This window comes from Piliocolobus tephrosceles, chromosome 9, assembly GCF_002776525.5.
Source record: "Piliocolobus tephrosceles isolate RC106 chromosome 9, ASM277652v3, whole genome shotgun sequence".
Taxonomy (NCBI): Eukaryota; Metazoa; Chordata; class Mammalia; order Primates; family Cercopithecidae; genus Piliocolobus; species Piliocolobus tephrosceles.
In genome coordinates this window covers 105,112,523-105,129,651 of record NC_045442.1, presented here as the reverse complement: position 1 = coordinate 105,129,651, position 17,129 = coordinate 105,112,523, and the positions used below count along the sequence as shown (strand labels likewise).

General features: G+C 43.4%; 1 protein-coding gene across 1 annotated transcript in view; it reads left to right on the top strand.

The window, feature by feature from the left end:
* The window catches only part of GAD2 (glutamate decarboxylase 2), an 89,071-nt gene that overhangs the window by 12,725 nt on the left and 59,217 nt on the right, over positions 1 to 17,129 (top strand). The window contains exon 7 of the mRNA XM_023194847.1: positions 588 to 703. Within this exon, the coding sequence (XP_023050615.1) occupies positions 588 to 703 (116 nt within the window). The remainder of the gene's footprint in view (positions 1 to 587; positions 704 to 17,129) is intronic.

Below are 17,129 nucleotides of genomic sequence, written 5' to 3'. Positions count from 1 at the left end.
TGTGGTCCCAGCTTCTTGGGAGGCTGAGGCAGGAGAATCGCTTGAACCCAGGAGATGGAGGTGGCAGTAAGTGGAGATCATGCCATTGCACTCCAGCCTGGGTGACAGAGTGAGACCCTGTCTCAAGAAAAAAAAAAAAAAAATGTTAACAGCTTACACCAGTAACAACTGATTTATCTTAATCCAAGTGCAAGGCACTGAATGAGTTGAAATGAAAAAAGGTTTCTCCATTAGGATATAAGCAGGATTTTACAGAACTCATGCGGAATGACCACGTTCACAAGCTGGGATGGAGGCAACCCTTTTGCTTTTGAATTAAAAACCCTCTTCAAAGGGCTTCCAACAAGAGTAGAATCCACTGCAGTTCCAGTTAGTGACTGAGAGGGGGTGTGGTGGTGGCCCCTGTCCTGTCCCAGTGTGCCCTCTGGGGTAGCGCCTTTGAGTCTGAGGATTCAGTTTAAAGATAGTCAATAGGGTTTTCTTCTGAGTCCAAGGAGGACTCAGGTCAATGGAAATAAGGAATGTTGCTTGCATGTGAAACGAGGTTAATAATAAATAAAATAACTGTGTGTTGCTGTGCCCTTTAGGTGGCGCCATATCTAACATGTATGCCATGATGATCGCACGCTTTAAGATGTTCCCGGAAGTCAAGGAGAAAGGAATGGCTGCTGTTCCCAGGCTCATTGCCTTCACGTCTGAGCATGTATGTGTTTCTGTTCCTTCCAAGTTTAAGGTTATATTCCATAAAGCCCTAGTTGAAGGAATGGTGGCTGGAAATGCATTATCCCCAGAAGCCCTCTTTCTGGAAGACACCTTGGGAGAGAATGGGGGAGAAAGCTGAGTGGTACTATGGGGTGTCCTCCTTGACTCTTTGAAATTCAGGAAAACCCTCAAAGGTAAAGGAGCAGCCTGGGCAATACAGTGAGATCCCATCTTCACAGACAATTTAAACAAAAATTAGCCAGGTGTGGTAGCACAAACCTATGATCCCTGGATGCTGAGGTAGGAGAGTTAATTGAGCTCGGGAAGTCGAGACTGCAGTGAGCCGTAATTGCACCACTATACTCCAGCCTGGATGAAAGAGCAAGACCCTGTCTAAAAAAAAAAAAAAAAAGGAAAGAAAGAAAAGAAAAGAAAGAAAGAAAAAAAAGATAAAGGAAAATGTTTTTAGCTCTAGTTCCTATGCTTCTCTTCTGTGGAATCAAGTTGCACGTTAAGGGAAGGGGAGGAGGAGGGAAGGCAGAGTGACTGTGAGCTCATTTGGACCATTGATGCTAGGGCCATGTAAGCAAAACTCCAGAGTAGCCTTTGACACAGATTTTTGTTTAAAAACTCAGCCCACTGATCTGATAGATATTCTGCCCTCATGGTGCCTTGAGCCTTTTTTTTTTTTTTTCTTTTTTTTGAGACAGTCTCGCTATGTCACCCAGACTGTAGTGCAGTGGTACAATCACAGCTCACTGCAGCCTCAACTTCCCAGGTTCAAGCGATCCTCCCACATCAGCCTCCTGGATAGCTGGGACTCCAGATGTGTATCACCATGGCTCACTGATTTTTCTGTCTTTCATAGAGACACGGTCTTGCAGTGTTGGCTAGGTTGGTCTCAAACTACTGGCCTCAAGTGATCCTCCCACCCCAGCCTCCTAAAATGTTTAGATTACAGGCGTGAACCACCATCATACCCAGCCTGAACCATTTAACATCCATCTTTAGCTGACTTGACCAGAGGTTTTGTTACCATAAAGAAATAGCACTGGGCCAGGCACGGTGACTCATGCCTGTAATCCCAGCACTTTGGGAGGCCAAGGCAGGCAGATCATTTGAGGTCAAGAATTGGAGACCAGCCTGACCAACAGGGTGAAACCTCATCTCCACTAAAAATACAAAACAATAGCCAGGCAAGGTGGCGGGCACCTGTAATCCCAGCTACTCGGGAGGCTGAGGTAGGAGAATCGCTTGAAACCGGGAGGCAGAGGGTTGCAGTGAGAGAACAGAGCAACACTCTATTCTCAAAAAAACAAAAACAAAAACATAAGACTGTTCCTTCATGATCTCTGCCTCACAGTAACCTGGGTTCTGGAATATGGCTGCCTCAGAGACGATCAGGAAGCCCTCTGATGGCCAGGGAACTAGGAAACAGGGAGGGAGGAAGGGGCTAGAGGAAGACTCCTGCAAGGAAATGTCACTCAAGAGGCGTAGGGAACCGTGGTGGGTCTCAGATGCAGATCCACCATGAAATTTTTCTGTCTTATTTTAAGTGAGGTGTGTGTGTCTGTGTGTGTGTCTGTCTCTGTGTGTGCCTGTATGTGTCCATGACAAGGAAACAGATTGGAAACCTGTGGATACAGTTCATTACCACAACAGTGGCCACGAAATTAAAGGAAACTAGCAATTCCGTGTTAACAGATTATCAAAGCATCTTGTTTTCAGTCATGTTTTGGGGTTTTATTATTTTGTTATATGTCCTTCTTCAACATATAGGGGTCACATCGAGCAAAGACGACAGCCTAAAGTTACTTTGTATCTTACCTTTCTATTGCTGCTGGAACCGATGATCACAAACTTTGTGGCTTACAACAATATGAATTTATTACCTTATAGTTCTGGGTGTCAGAAATCTAAAATGGGAAAAGCAGGGCTGCATTCTTCCTGGAGGCTCTCTGGGAGAATCCATGTCCTTGCCGTTTACAGTTTCTAGAGGCCACCTACATTTTTTGGTTCATCTTCAGAACCAGCAGCATAACATCTTTAGATGTCTGTCTCTCTCTCTCTCTGACCCCTTCTTCCACCACCACATCTCTTTCCATCTGTGGCTCTCCCGCCTCCCTTTCTTGGATCTACTCAGATAATCCAGGATAATCCCCCATCTCAAGATCCTTAATCTAATCACATCTGCCAATTCCCTTTTACCATGTAAAGTAACATATTCACAGTGTTGAAGATGAGGATACGATTTTGTGGCAGAGAGTATCCGTTATTCAGCCCACCCTACCTAGTGCCTCACCAGGAGATAACTTTAATTCCTCAGCTTCTCCAAGGATAGAAAAACATGATCTACTTTTCTACTCAATTACTATTTTCCTGAAATGGGTTTGGACCCCTAAATAGTTACGTGTTACTGCATTCACAGCCTCAAAAAGTCCAGATGATCTTTTATTGGGCATCTTTTTCTTTTGGCTTCCAAGCTGTTTCCACAAGTTAAAATGAGTCTGGTCTAGCAGCAAGTCACTCTGTACTCTCTGCCAGGCGTCTCTGGTTTGGGCATGAGCTTCTCAGCCTCATGCTTTACATAAATTGACTTGAGACTTGCCCAGAAAGATCTGGCCATGTGGTCTGAGGATCTAAAAATAAAAATTGCTTTCTTTCTTTCATTTTTTTTTTTTTCTTGTCGGAGTTCAGCCCTGTCATCCAGGCTGGAGTGCTGTGGCACGATCTCTGGAGTGCACTGGTGCAATTTTGCCTCACTGCAACCTACATCTCTGAGGTTCAAGTGATTCCTCCTGCTTCAGCCTCTGGAGTAGAGTAGCTGGGACTACAGGCACGTGCCACCATGCCTGGCTAATTTTTGTATTTTTAGTAGAGACAGGGTTTCATCATGTTGGTCACGCAGGTATTAAACTTCTGACGTCAGGTGATCCATCCACCTCCACCTCCCAAAGTGCTGGGATTACAGGCATGAGCCACCACGTCTAGGCTACTTCCTCATTTCTGAGAAAGAAACACAATTCGGCCGTATAACAACCACTTGACTCTCCCTTCTCCTTCTTGTGTCTCTATGCGTACAGTTATGAAGGATCATTTGAATTGTGAAGCTCTCCTAAAATACCAGTAGGTTCTAACTTTGGCCTATCATTTGGGTTATCATTGCCTCATCATTTTTGACAAATGAATTGTTTTTCTAATATATAAATACCTTATATTATCTGACTACTATTTGACAGTTTCCAAAACACTTTCAAATACATAGAACTTTGATTCTCACAGCAACCTTATGGGACAAGAGATTGTTATTAGCATTTTACAAATGAAGAGGCTGAAATTAGCTACATGGGTAGAGCCAGGATCAAACTGGGTTTACTGGGTCCAAGACCGGTGAGCTCCATGCACCAACTAGGACTGTAGAAGCCAGATTAAAAGATTCAGCAACAGAGCTTTATATACAGCAACTCATCAGTTGACTTAACATCTTATACCTTCCCTGATCAAATTTCCACCAGGAGCTATTTGCTTAATGTGAAACTGATGCTAATTTGTGATTCTCTTTCTACCGAAAAACATTCTCATCATCTCATAGGGCTGGGCTGGAGGGGGTTTTCAGAGCTCATTTAAAGCCATCCTGCATCTTCTTGAACACTTGACCCTAACCATCCTGCACAGGTAAGCTCTTAAAAGTGAGTCCTGCCTTTGAAGCTGCAGGTTAAGAGGTAACACGATTCCCATCGCGAGTTCCTTCTGGGCTCTAGACCTCAGACATTATTTTCAATTCATCATTTAGTGTAGCTTCCTTCTGGCTTCAGGCCAGGCCACATACTTTCTTGGTCTTTTCAGATTTTACAATCACACTGTCTCTACCAGCTCCAGAAATAGATCTCCAGAGGCAGAAGAAAGAAAATTACCAAGTAATTTCTCAAATGCCTTTTCTCCGGCTAGACAGCATCAATCTTGGCAAGGAGGCTTCTTTCCTCAATTGCTTGGGTGGCAGGGAGAAAGGATAATGGAGGGGCTGCTGTGTTGACTCAGTGAGGAGAGGGAGGCCATGGGTCAAGACAGACGCTGTTTCGGGTGTTCTCTCTTCACGCATTTTGAGAGGTTTCCAAGGCCCAAGACTCCTGGAAAATCAAATGAGAGCCTTATAGAACGTGTGCCTCAGTGCCTGGGACACAGAGAGCTCTGCATAAATATCAACCAACTTTAAAAAACAACAACCTTGGCCGGGTGGAGTGGCTCATGCCTGTAATCCCAGCAGTTTGGGAGGCTGAGGCAGGAGGATTACTTGAGGTCAGGAGTTTGAGACCAGCCTGGCCAACATGGTGAAAGCCTATCTCTACTGAAAATACAAAAATTAGCCAGGTGTGTTGGTGGATGCCTGTAATCGCAGCTACTTGGGAGGCTGAGGCAGGAGAATCACTGGAACCCAGAAGGCGGAGGTTGCAGTAAACTGAGATCACACCACTGCCCTCCAGTCTGGGCGACAGAATGAGTGAGGCTCCATCACAAAAAAAAAAAAAAAAAAAAGACAAAAAAGCCCCACCTTGTTTTACAGATGAAAACACCAAGCCCCAGAGGTGGGGCATACTTTGCCCAGGGTGTCACAGCCAGTCAATGGCAGAGCCAGATTCGAAGCCTCAATAATTTCTCAATAATACCAGCACTACTCTTTATAAACTTTTTTTGCATTCAGTGTATTTTATTGAATTGAAAATTAATTCCTTTGATGTGTAATCTAAGGATAGGCTCTGGATTCAGACAAACATAGGCTGAAATATTTGGTTTTATCATGTACTACCTGTGTGACCCTGGACAAGTTACTTAATCTGGCTATGCCTCAGTTTTCTGATCTGGGAAAGGAAAGTCATATTAATGCTCCTCTCATAGGACTGTTGGAAAGGTCCAATTAGACACTATCACTGAAGAGATTAGCATAGTGGCCAGCCCAACACCGCTCTTTCAACTACTGGGTTGTATGTCCTGAATGTCTCTCTCTGGCTAGCTGCTCTAAATTCACTTGTAGCATCCTTTCTCAAATCCCATTTTCCTCATGTTGGTTATTCTTTTTTAAGATGGAGTCTCTCTCTGTTACCCAGGCTGGAGTGCAGTGGTGCCATCTTGGCTCACTGCAATCTCCATCTCCCTGGTTCAAGCGATTCTTGTGCCTCAGCCTCCTGAGTAACTGGGACTACAGGTGCGTGCCGCCACCACGCCTGGCTAATTTTTTGTATTTTTAGTAGAGATGGGGTTTCACTGTTGACCAGGCTGATCTCAAACTCCTGACCTCAGGTGATCCACCCGCCTTGGCCTTCCAAAGTTCTGGGATTACAGGCGTGAGCCACCACACCTGGCCCCACGTTGGTTATTCTCGTGCTAATTTCCTGATCTACTGAACCAGGTCACCTTACTATCCCTTCTTCGAATCTGAGCGCTGAGTTTGTAACTTGGCATGTTTAGAGCCATAGGGATGGGAACGACATTGCGAGACTCTGTGGCCTTCTGCATCCAACCAGAAAGATTCACATATTCGTGAAGGGAAGAGTCATTTTGTTTTCTAAATGACCCTTCACTCTCTCTCTGTTGCACCGCACCAAAGCTACCCATCTCTTTTCTAACCACCAACACAGACTAGAGCTTTACTTAGCTGATGAGGAGGGCAACCTATTACATTTTTCTGGTTGTTTGAATCAACTGTTTTCTTGTAAAACTTGAATAAGACTAAATTAAACAACTAGTCTTTCTGTGGCAAGCGTTTAAGAGTTCCAAGATTACCTTTCTCTAAAATATAGAATCTCAAAATCTCAGAATTGAAAGTGATCTTAAAGATCCTTTGGTTCAACACATCCTTTGCTGGAATCTCACCCCCTTCCCCAAATCTTCAGTCATACAAAGGTTTGGCAAAAATTAACTTGATGAGTTTTACGTTCTCTCTTGAAAGTAGGTTTAGAAGTAAACGAAGATCCCAGCTCAATAATTCACATCTCCAGCTCTGAATCCTTTGAAAGCCTAAACCATGAGCTCAATTCCAAATTCCTCTTACTTCTTGTGTGGCACAAGCTCTTCCAGAAATAGCTTCCACGAAACAGCATAACCTCATCTAGGAAAAATATTCTTCATAATCACAACAGACAGTGGATCTTTAGGCAAATCACCATAACTAATTCACTCCACTCTTCACACACCAAGCCTGGCCCACGCCCACATCCCCCGGAACCAGTTGCCAATGTTCTGTCGAGGCCCCTTGTGACTTCGACCCACTTCTGTGGGGAGGTAATACTCAAAAATGCTTTATTTTAGTTTATTATTTTATTTTAGAGACAGGATTTCACCCTGTTACCCAGGCTGAAGTACAGTGGCACGATCGTGGCTCACTGAAGCTTCAAACTCCTGGGCTCAAACAATCCTCCTGCCTCAGCCTCCCAAGTAGCTGGGCCTACAGGGGCCTACAGGCCACCACGTCTTTAGAAAGATGGCTTTCTTTTCTTTTTTCTTTTTTTTGAGATGGAGTCTCGCTCTTGTCATCCAGGCTGGAGTGCAATGGCACAATCCCAACTCATTGCAACCTCCGCCTCCCGGGATCAAGCGATGCTCCTGCCTCAGTCTCCCAAGTAGCTGGGATTACAGGCATCCGCCACCACACCCGGCTAAGTTTTGTATTTTTAGTAAAGACGGGGTTTCACCATGTTGGCCAGACTGGGTTAGAACTTTTGACCACAGGTGATCCCCCTGCCTCGGCCTCTCAAAGTGCTGGAATTACAGGCGTGAGCCACTGCGCCAGGCCAGAAATATGACTTTCACATATCATTATTGGAGAGGCTTTTAGTTTCAAAAATAGACCTCCTTTAAAAATGTCTTTTAAACAGTGACCTGTTTGGAAACAGGGCTGTTTGGGCAATTTGGAAACAGATGACTTCCACAAAATGTATTGCTCCCCCTTAGTCAGAATTGACAGTGAGTGAAATGTGGGATAAATCCATTTACCTTCAGCACCCCTGCTCTGCTGCTGCATTCCTGCCTCCTTCTCACCGTAGTGCCCTCATCATTCCCGTGTTATTTTCTTCTCTACCCAGTCTATCCAAACCTCCTCTCAGGAAAGAACCCGAAAGCCATGCTGAGATGTAAGCGCTAGGTAAGACCTCTCCATTGCCTCTCCTGGGGATATTCCCATTGCACTCAGAGAGGCAAAGGCGTGAGATGGTGAGACACAACTCAGCCATTGTGCAGAGAGATGCTTCCTTTATTCCTTCCTTCCTTTAGTGCTGCAGGTGCCAGGCATTGCTTCTGGCAGGGGGGAGAGAGCAGTGGGCAGAACATACCCAGTGCCTACTCTCAGCAAGCGTCCTTTGTACTGGGGAAGAAAGGGATGGGAAAGGGCTTCTGAAATCTCATCCACACCAGATGACGGATTCTCCTTTGTTCCCAGTGCCAGGTCAAAAGTGACTGAACAGACTTACTGTTCTCTAGGTTAGTGATAAAGTTCATGAGCTTTGGAATTGATGAAATGGTGACAGGCCCTGCTCTGCCACCTCCCAGGGTGTGACCCTTCATCTCCTCCTCATCTGTAAAATGGGGATGATGATACCCAGCTCCTGTAGTTGTGGGGAGGATGAAGCAAGATGATACGTGGGAAGGGTAGTGTGCACCGTGCATGGCTCCGGTGAGCCCCTCACAGATGACACTGTCGTTAGAAGGATCTGAGCCCAGCCAGCAGGTGAGACGGAGGCAGCAGGGAGAGCAGAATCGGGGCCAGTGATTTCCTTAAGAGGGACGTGCCCTTCCTCCCAAAGTGCCAGAGCAACACTCAAGGATCCACAGCCTTGAGACAGTCTAGATCCTAGACTGCTACTTGTAAAATTTTGAGATTTCTCTACATACATATATTTATTTTAAGAAATAAAGTGAGTTAGCCAGGTGCAGTGGTTCATGCCTGTAATCCCAGCACTTTGGGAGGCTGAAGCGGGCAGATCACCTGAGGTCAGGAGTTTGAGATCAGCCTGGCCAACATGGTGAGACTCCATCTTACTAAAAATACAAAAATTAGCAGGGCGTGATGGTGGCGCCTGTAATCCCAGTTACTTGGGAGGCTGAGGCAGGAGAATCGCTTGAACCTGGGAAGCAAAGGTTGCAGTGAGCTGAGATCACGCCACCGCACTTCAGGGTGACAAGATGAGACTCCGTCTCAAACACACACACACACACACACACACACACACAAACACACACACAAAAGAAAAGAAAAAAAGGGATTGACTTGAATTTTGTTTGAAGATTTCAAAATGCCACTGGAGGTAAGGAGGGAGATCTGAGGAGAGTATGACATTAGGTAGGAGGATGGGAGGATAGGAAGGGCTACCCTTTTTGAGGATAGCCCAAAAAATGATATGTAAGCCACCTCACATGCCACAGCTACATTTCTGATATCAATTCTACCAAGAGAGGATTTCATCATTGCACCTGAGCAAATCATGGCTCAGGATGAGAAAGTAATTTGCATAAATAGAAGCAGGTGTCAAACCCTTGTCATTGTGCCTCAGATCACCTCTTTCCATTACATACTTTCATTCACTCTTCATGATCCACAAATCATAGAAATCACTATTGTCCACAGATTGATGAAAATGACTGAAGACATACTCAGTACTGATGGTCACATATGTCACTGAAGATCATTCTTGGATCTCTTTTCATGTTAAACTTAACCTGGTACACATCATTCCTTTTATTTGACACTTATTTAGGGTATAAGCTCACAATGGGGCCACCTTGATCTACTAGTCAAAACTGAGTGTGACTAATAAGATAGCAGCCCCATAGACATGCCTGTGTACAGATCCACATCACCTGCGAATCACACACAGTCTCTAAAAATGTGTCTGGGTGGTCACCTCCCCTCCAGATCATCATAATTAGAAGCCAATGAGGTGATCTCCCAGAGCACAAGCTTCTTTGTAAATCTGATGCTTTAGCAAGAGAATGTTCTTTTGAGCCAGTTGGCGAGCAGAAGTAAGGACAGAGGTGACCAACCTTTCTAAGGAAGCTATAGCTATCATTTCCCTCAAATCTTAGGGTGTACTGTATAGGAGCAAGCAAATGGAGGTGTCAGAAGGGTGTGAAGGAGGAGGATAAGGTCAGAACTGCAATTGCTGAGGGATTGGGTGGGGGAGTCATGAAGCATGAGGAAGGGTCAAATAGGCAGATTCCAGCTCATTAATAGGCTAGGCTTCAAGATCTACTTGTTGGGGACAATATGTAATGATCCCCATTCCCTTAGGTTCATTGTTCTGGGGCGGGTGCCAAGAAGACCCCTGGTCTTGCTTTTAGAATGGGCCTTAGATTCGAGGCATTGGGGTCCACGGAGTCCACCAGAGCCACACTTCGACATTGGGCTTCGTGGCCAGATAGTTATGGCAATCAGTAGTGACATTTCTCTGGACTTGTTCTCTGAGCATGTGGTCAACAGATTCAACAAATATTTGTCAACTATACGCTATGACAAAGTCTTTGCCCTCATGCAGCCTGCTGTGTTCTCGTAGTGGACATGCAGTGAACTAGTATTTGCAATAATGTCAAGTGGTGATGAGATTAGGGTGGTAGTCAACTACTTTACAAGATGATCATAAAAATAGCTCTGTGTGGAGGTGATATGTGAGCAGAGACCTACATTGAATGAGGGAGGAAACCATGTAAGTATTCGAAGGAAAGTTTTCCAGGAAAATGAACTGCAAGTGCAAAGACTCAGAGGCAAGAAGAAGTTTAGCAAGCTCACGGAAGACCAGGAAGGCCAGCACACCAGGTAGACAGAGCAAGGGGAACGAAGACAGATGATAAGTAGGGAAGGTCACCAGGCACTAAGGACTGTCTTAATAATCTGTGTCCTCCGAGCCCAGCAGAGGCTTGTCCCTAAAACCCTGTGATCGGTTAGGCAGTTGAATCTCAGTCTCAGTTAAATATTTGGATGAAATCAGCAACGGCTTGAAATAATTGATACAGCTTTCCAGATGTCTTGTCCCAATTCTTTCTTTCTTTCTTTCTTTCTTTATATTTAAGTTCTAGGGTACATGTGCACAACGTGCAGGTTTGTTACATATGTATACATGTGCCATGTTGGTCTGTTGCACCCATTAACTCGTCATTTACATTAGGTATATCTCCTAATGCTATCCCTCTCCCCCACCCCCTCCCAACAATAGGACCCGGTGTGTGATGTTCCCCTTCCTGTGTCCAAGTGATCTCATTGTTCAGTTCCCACCTATGAGTGAGAACACACGGTATTTGGTTTTCTGTTCTTGTGATAGTTTGCTGAGAATGATGGTTTCCAGCTGCATCCATGTCCCTACAAAGGACACGAACTCATCCTTTTTTATGGCTGCATAGTATTCCATGGTGTATATGTGCCACATTTTCTTAATCCAGTCTGTCACTGATGGACATTTGGCTTGATTCCAAGTCTTTGCTATTGTGAATAGCGCGGCACTAAACATACGTGTGCATGTGTCTTTATAGCAGCATGACTTATAATCCTTTGGGTACATACTCAGTAATGGGATGGCTGGGTCAAATGGTATTTCTAGTTCTAGATCCTTGAGGAATCGCCACACTGTTTTCCACAATGGTTGAACTAGTTTACAGTCCCACCAACAGTGTAAAAATGTTCCTATTTCTCCACATCCTCTACAGCATCTGTTGTTTCCTGATTTTTTAATGATTGCCATTCTAACTGGTGTGAGATGGTATCTCATTGTGGTTTTGATTTGCATTTCTCTGATGATGAGTGATGATGAGCATTTTTTCATGTGTCTATTGGCTGTATGAGTGTCTTCTTTTGAGAAGTGTCTGTTTGTATCCTTTGCCCACTTTTTGATGGGGTTGGTTGTTTTTTTCTTGTAAATTTGTTTGAGTTCTTTGTAGATTCTGGATATTAGCCCTTTGTCAGATGAGTAGATTGCAAAAATTTTCTCCCATTCTGTAGGTTGTCTGTTCACTCTGATGGTAGTTTCTTTTGCTGTGCAGAAGCTCTTTAGTTTAATCATATCCCATTTGTCAATTTTGGCTTTTGCTGCCGTTGCTTTTGGTGTTTTAGACATGAAGTCCTTGCCCATGCCTATGTCCTGAATGGTACCACCTAGGTTTTCTTCTAGGGTTTTTATGGTATTAGGTCTAACATTTAAGTCTCTCATCCATCTTGAATTAATTTTTGTATAAGGAGTAAGGAAAGGATCCAGTTTCAGCTTTCTACTTATGGCTAGCCAATTTTCCTAGCACCATTTACTAATTAGGGAATCCTTTCCCCATTTCTTGTTTTTGTCAGGTTTGCCAAAGATCAGATGGCTGTAGATGTGTGGTATTACTTCTGAGGGCTCTGTTCTGTTCCATTGGTCTATATCTCTGTTTTGGTACCAGTACCATGCTGTTTTGGTTACTGTAGCCTTGTAGTATAGTTTGAAGTCAGGTAGCGTGATGCCTCCAGCTTTGTTCTTTTGGCTTAGGATTGTCTTGGCAATGTGGGGTCTTTTTCAGTTCCATATGAACTTTAAAGCAGTTTTTTCCAGTTCTGTGAAGAAAGTCATTGGTAGCTTAATGGGAATGGCATTGAATCTATAAATTACCTTGGGCACTATGGCCATTTTCACAATATTGATTCTTCCTATCCATGAGCGTGGTATGTTCTTCCATTTGTTTGTGTCCTCTTCTTTTTCACTGAGCAGTGGTTTGTAGTTCTCCTTGAAGAGGTCCTTTACATCCCTTGTAAGTTGGATTCCTAGATATTTTATTCTCTTTGAAGCTATTGTGAATGGGAATTCATTCATGATTTGGCTGTCTGTCTGTTACTGGTGTATAAGAATGCTTGTGATTTTTGCACACTGATTTTGTATCCTGAAACTTTGCTGAAGTTGCTTGTCAGCTTAAGGAGATTTGGGGCTGAGACAATGGGGTTTTCTAAATATACAATCATGTCATCTGCAAACAGGGACAATTTGACTTCTTCTTTTCCTAACTGAATACCCTTTATTTCTTTCTCTTGCCTGATTGCCCTAGCCAGAACTTCCAACACTATGTTGAATAGGAGTGGTGAGAGAGGGCATCCCTATCTTGTGCCAGTTTTCAAAGGGAATGCTTCCAGTTTTTGCCCATTCAGTATGATATTGGCTGTGGGTTTGTCATAAATAGCTCTTATTATTTTGAGATACGTTCCATCAATATCGAATTTATTGAGAGTTTTTAGCATGAAGCGCTGTTGAATTTTGTCAAAGGCCTTTTCTGCATCTATTGAGATAATCATGTGGCTTTTGTGTTTGGTTCTGTTTATATGCTGGATTACGTTTATTGATTTGTGTATGTTGAACCAGCCTTGCATCCCAGGGTATGAAGCCCACTTGATCATGGTGGGTAAGCTTTTTGATGTGCTGCTGGATTCGGTTTGCCAGTATTTTATTGAGGATTTTTGATCGATGTTCATTAGGGATATTGGTCTAAAATTCTCTTTTTTTGTTGTATCTCTGTCAGGCTTTGGTATCAGGATGATGTTGGCCTCGTAAAATGAGTTAGGGAGGATTCCCTCTTTTTCTATTGATTGGAATAGTTTCAGAAGGAATGGTACCAACTCCTCCTTGTACCTCTAGTAGAATTCAGCTGTGAATCCGTCTGGTCCTGGACTTTGTTTGGTTGGTAGGCTATTAATTATTGCCTCAATTTCAGAGCCTGCTATTGGTCTATTCAGGGATTCAACTTCTTTCTGGTTTAGTCTTGGGAGAGTGTAAGTGTCCAGGAATTTATCCATTTCTTCTAGGTTTTCTAGTTTATTTGCGTAGAGGTGTTTATAGTATTCTCTAATTGTAGTTTGTATTTCTGTGGGGTCGGTGGTGATAACCCCTTCATCATTTTTTGTTGCGTCTATTTGATTCTTCTCTCTTTTCTTCTTTATTAGTCTTGCTAGTGGTCTATCGATTTGTTGATCTTTTCAAAAAACCAGCTCCTGGATTCATTGATTTTTTGGAGGGTTTTTTGTGTCTGTCCTTCAGTTCTGCTCTGATCTTAGTTATTTCTTGCCTTCTGCTAGCTTTTGAATGTGTTTGCTCTTGTTTCTCTAGTTCTTTTAATTGTGATGTTAGGGTATCAATTTTAGATCTTTCCTGCTTTCTCTTGTGGGCACTTAGTGCTATAAATTTCCCTCTACACACTGCTTTAAATGTGTCCCAGAGATTCTGGTATGTTGTGTCTTTGTTCTCATTGGTTTCAAAGAACATCTTTCTGCCTTCATTTCGTTATGTACCCAGAAGTCATTCAAAAGCAGGTTCAGTTTCTATGTAGTTGAGCAGTTTTGATTGAGTTTCTTAGTCCTGAGCACATTATCTTTTTCTCCAAGTTTCCTCTGTGTGCACATGTATGCATGTGCATGAGTGTGCACACACATGTATTTTTAGGTGGAAGTACCAAAAACTGAAGTGTATTGAGGTATTTTGGAAAACTCTATAAATAGCTTCCTTGCATTGAGGGGAAGAGGGCCTTTTGGTCCTTTGATGATAATATGTTATCTTCTGAGGTGTAGTTTGTGTCCTCACTTCTCTGGGTGGTCTGCTAGTATGTGCTGCTGACAGATGTAGTTGCCAAACTCAGCATTCTTTGCTAAAACATCTCCCCTCAATTCTTGTTGGCTTTGCAGGTAACTATTGAATCACTGGTTCAATTTTTTTTTTTTTTTCTTTTTTGAGATAGAGTCTCTCTGTGTCGCCCAGGCTGGAGTGCAGTGGCACAATCTCGGCTCACACAACCCCTGCCTCCCGAGTTCATGCTATTCTCCTGCCTCAGCCTCCCGAGTAGCTGGGACTACAGGTGCCCACCACCTGATTTTTTGTATTTTTGGTAGAGACGGGGTTTCACCATGTTAGCCAGGATGGTCTCTATCTTCTGACCTCGTGATCCACCCACCAAAGCATGAGTTGCCATCTCTCATTTATTAGGATGACTATTATCAAAAAACAGAAAATTATGATTGTTGGCCTCGGCCTCCCAAAGTGCTGGGATTACAGGCGTGAGCCATCACGCCCGGCCACTGGTTCAATTTTTATATTTGTTTCCAGAGAACCCTCAAGTGTTTACTTGCTTTCCAGCCTTCTCAGAATGCAGGTGGTTGTTCTTCAGACACTCTGGTTCATCAACAAGTAGTTGCATTCAACGTGGTGCTAAGGGATAAAAATGACTGTCCACGTGTGGTCTTGCCGGCCCAGAGAGACATGCCCTTTAAGCTATCTTCACTGTTTCTCCTTCATTAGGTGGATTGCTTTTTCCTCTCAAGTTTCTTCCTCTCCATGGGTCCCTTGCTATTTGTGAATAACATTAAGCTATTTCTCTGCTCCCTTTCCTCAAAATATAAACAGACTCGATGTTTGCTACCTAATTTTCTTTTTCATGCCTCATCTCACCTTTATTCCCTGTCTTTAAGCTTTCTATTTGGGCATGTGTTTTTCTTTAAATCTGCAGCCTTTTGTACCATGATCAATTATCCTGGGTAATTGCTCTTCATTTAAGAACCCCTATTCTTTCTCATTAAAGACTAGACAAGAATACGTCCTCCCATTGACCAGGTGCACCAGATCTCTTACTTATCCCCAATTCGCCTTTTTGCAGTTTAGTGCTTAAGAGCTCATTCACAGAGGGTAATTTGAGTGGCTTGCACTTACTTAGGGCAGCTGGTTGTTCTGTTCTGTTCCCTCCTGGCTGTAAGAAACTTAGCTTGCCTCTGAGCTCCTTCAGGGTCGCCAGGGCTCTGCCAAATGCACAAAAAAAGAACACTTTTTTGCTTTTTTTTTTTTTTTTTTTTTGGTGGGGGAGGTCATGCGTCTTTACAAACCTTGATCTAATTAAGCTTTCTCCTCTAGTTCCCAGGTATCTCAGTAATGACTGTCCACTTTGTCATTCTGAGGTTGTAAAAGGAGGCTAATGGCCCTGTCTCATTGCTTCTAGCTGCACTGGGCTTGTCAAACTCCACAGCTCCAGGTCTCCTTGATTGGTCATCATTATTTGCTGCTGTTCTAAATGTGATGTCTTCTTGGTGATTAGACATACCCCCTTAAAATATGTGTGTTAAGAGCTCCTGCGCTGTGTGTTTGAGAATTCAGATGAGTACAAAAGTGGGCATTTGAAGAGAAAGGACCCTCTTAGGATCCGTAACTTAAAATTCCAGTCAGCAGCCCTTTGGAGATGTAAATTGAGGAAGCAGCTCTCCTTTTGGACAGCTTAATGATCTGTAGTTAATAATAAGAGGCTGATGGGCAGATGCAGTACAGCTGGGCTTAGGTTAGCCTTTCTCAGCAATCCAAATGGCACAGTGATTGCAACCATTGAGACGCACAATCCGACTCGGAATCAATAACCAAAGGCACAAAGACTTTGTCAGTGGCTTGGCAGTGTGGCCTGTTCTGTACACGCAGACAAGTCATTCTGCCCCAGCCAGTAATTGATGCCTCTTTTTCAAAGCCTGACTCAGGCTTGGCAGTTGCCTGTGCAACAAATAGCCCCTCCAGCAACTCTGGAATAAAGAGTGCTAGATTTAGGGTCACTTGTTCTCTTACCTGAGTGTACTCAGTTTCACTGAACCTGGGAGAAACTGAGTGTAACTTCTTGGTAACATATAAGCCTGAGAGCCATACAATACTTAGCTGCTGGAGGTGGTTGATGTATTCTTAAGCCTTGTATGTAAAATAGGCTTAGAGTTACTGTGTATCGGGTTACCAGATCCATTTACAATTTCCAGCATCTTTCCAGCATCCCTCAAAAATCCCAACAAGAACAAAAACTAAATAAACAACCCTATTCAAAATGGGCAAAGCACTTGAATAGACATTTCTCCAGAGGAGATGTACATATGGCCACTAAGCACATGATGCTAAGCACAAGATGTTCAACATCACTGATCATTAGGGAAATGCAAATCCGAAGCATAATGAGTTGCCATCTCTCATTCATTAGGATGACTATTAGCAAAAAACAGGAAATTATGATTGTTGGTGAGGATGTGGAGAAACTGCAAACCTCATCCACTGAGAGTGGGGATGTAAAATGGTACAGCCACGATGGAGCACTATATGAATGTTCCTCGAAAAGTTAAAAATAGAAGTGTTGTATGATCTAGCAATTCCACTTGTAGGTATCTCCTCAAAGCAATTGAAAGCAGAGTCTTGAAGAGGCAGTTGTACCCCCATATGTCACAGTAGCATTATTCCACAATAGCCAAAAGGTAGAAGCAGCCTGTTTCTATAAATGGATGAATGGCTAAACAAAATGTGGTATGTACGTATAACAGAATGTCATTCAGCCTTAAAAAGGAAGGAAATTCTTACACGTGTTACAACATGGGTGAACCTTGAGGACATTATACTAAGTTAAATAAACCAGTCACAAAAAGTCAAATGCTGTATGTTCCA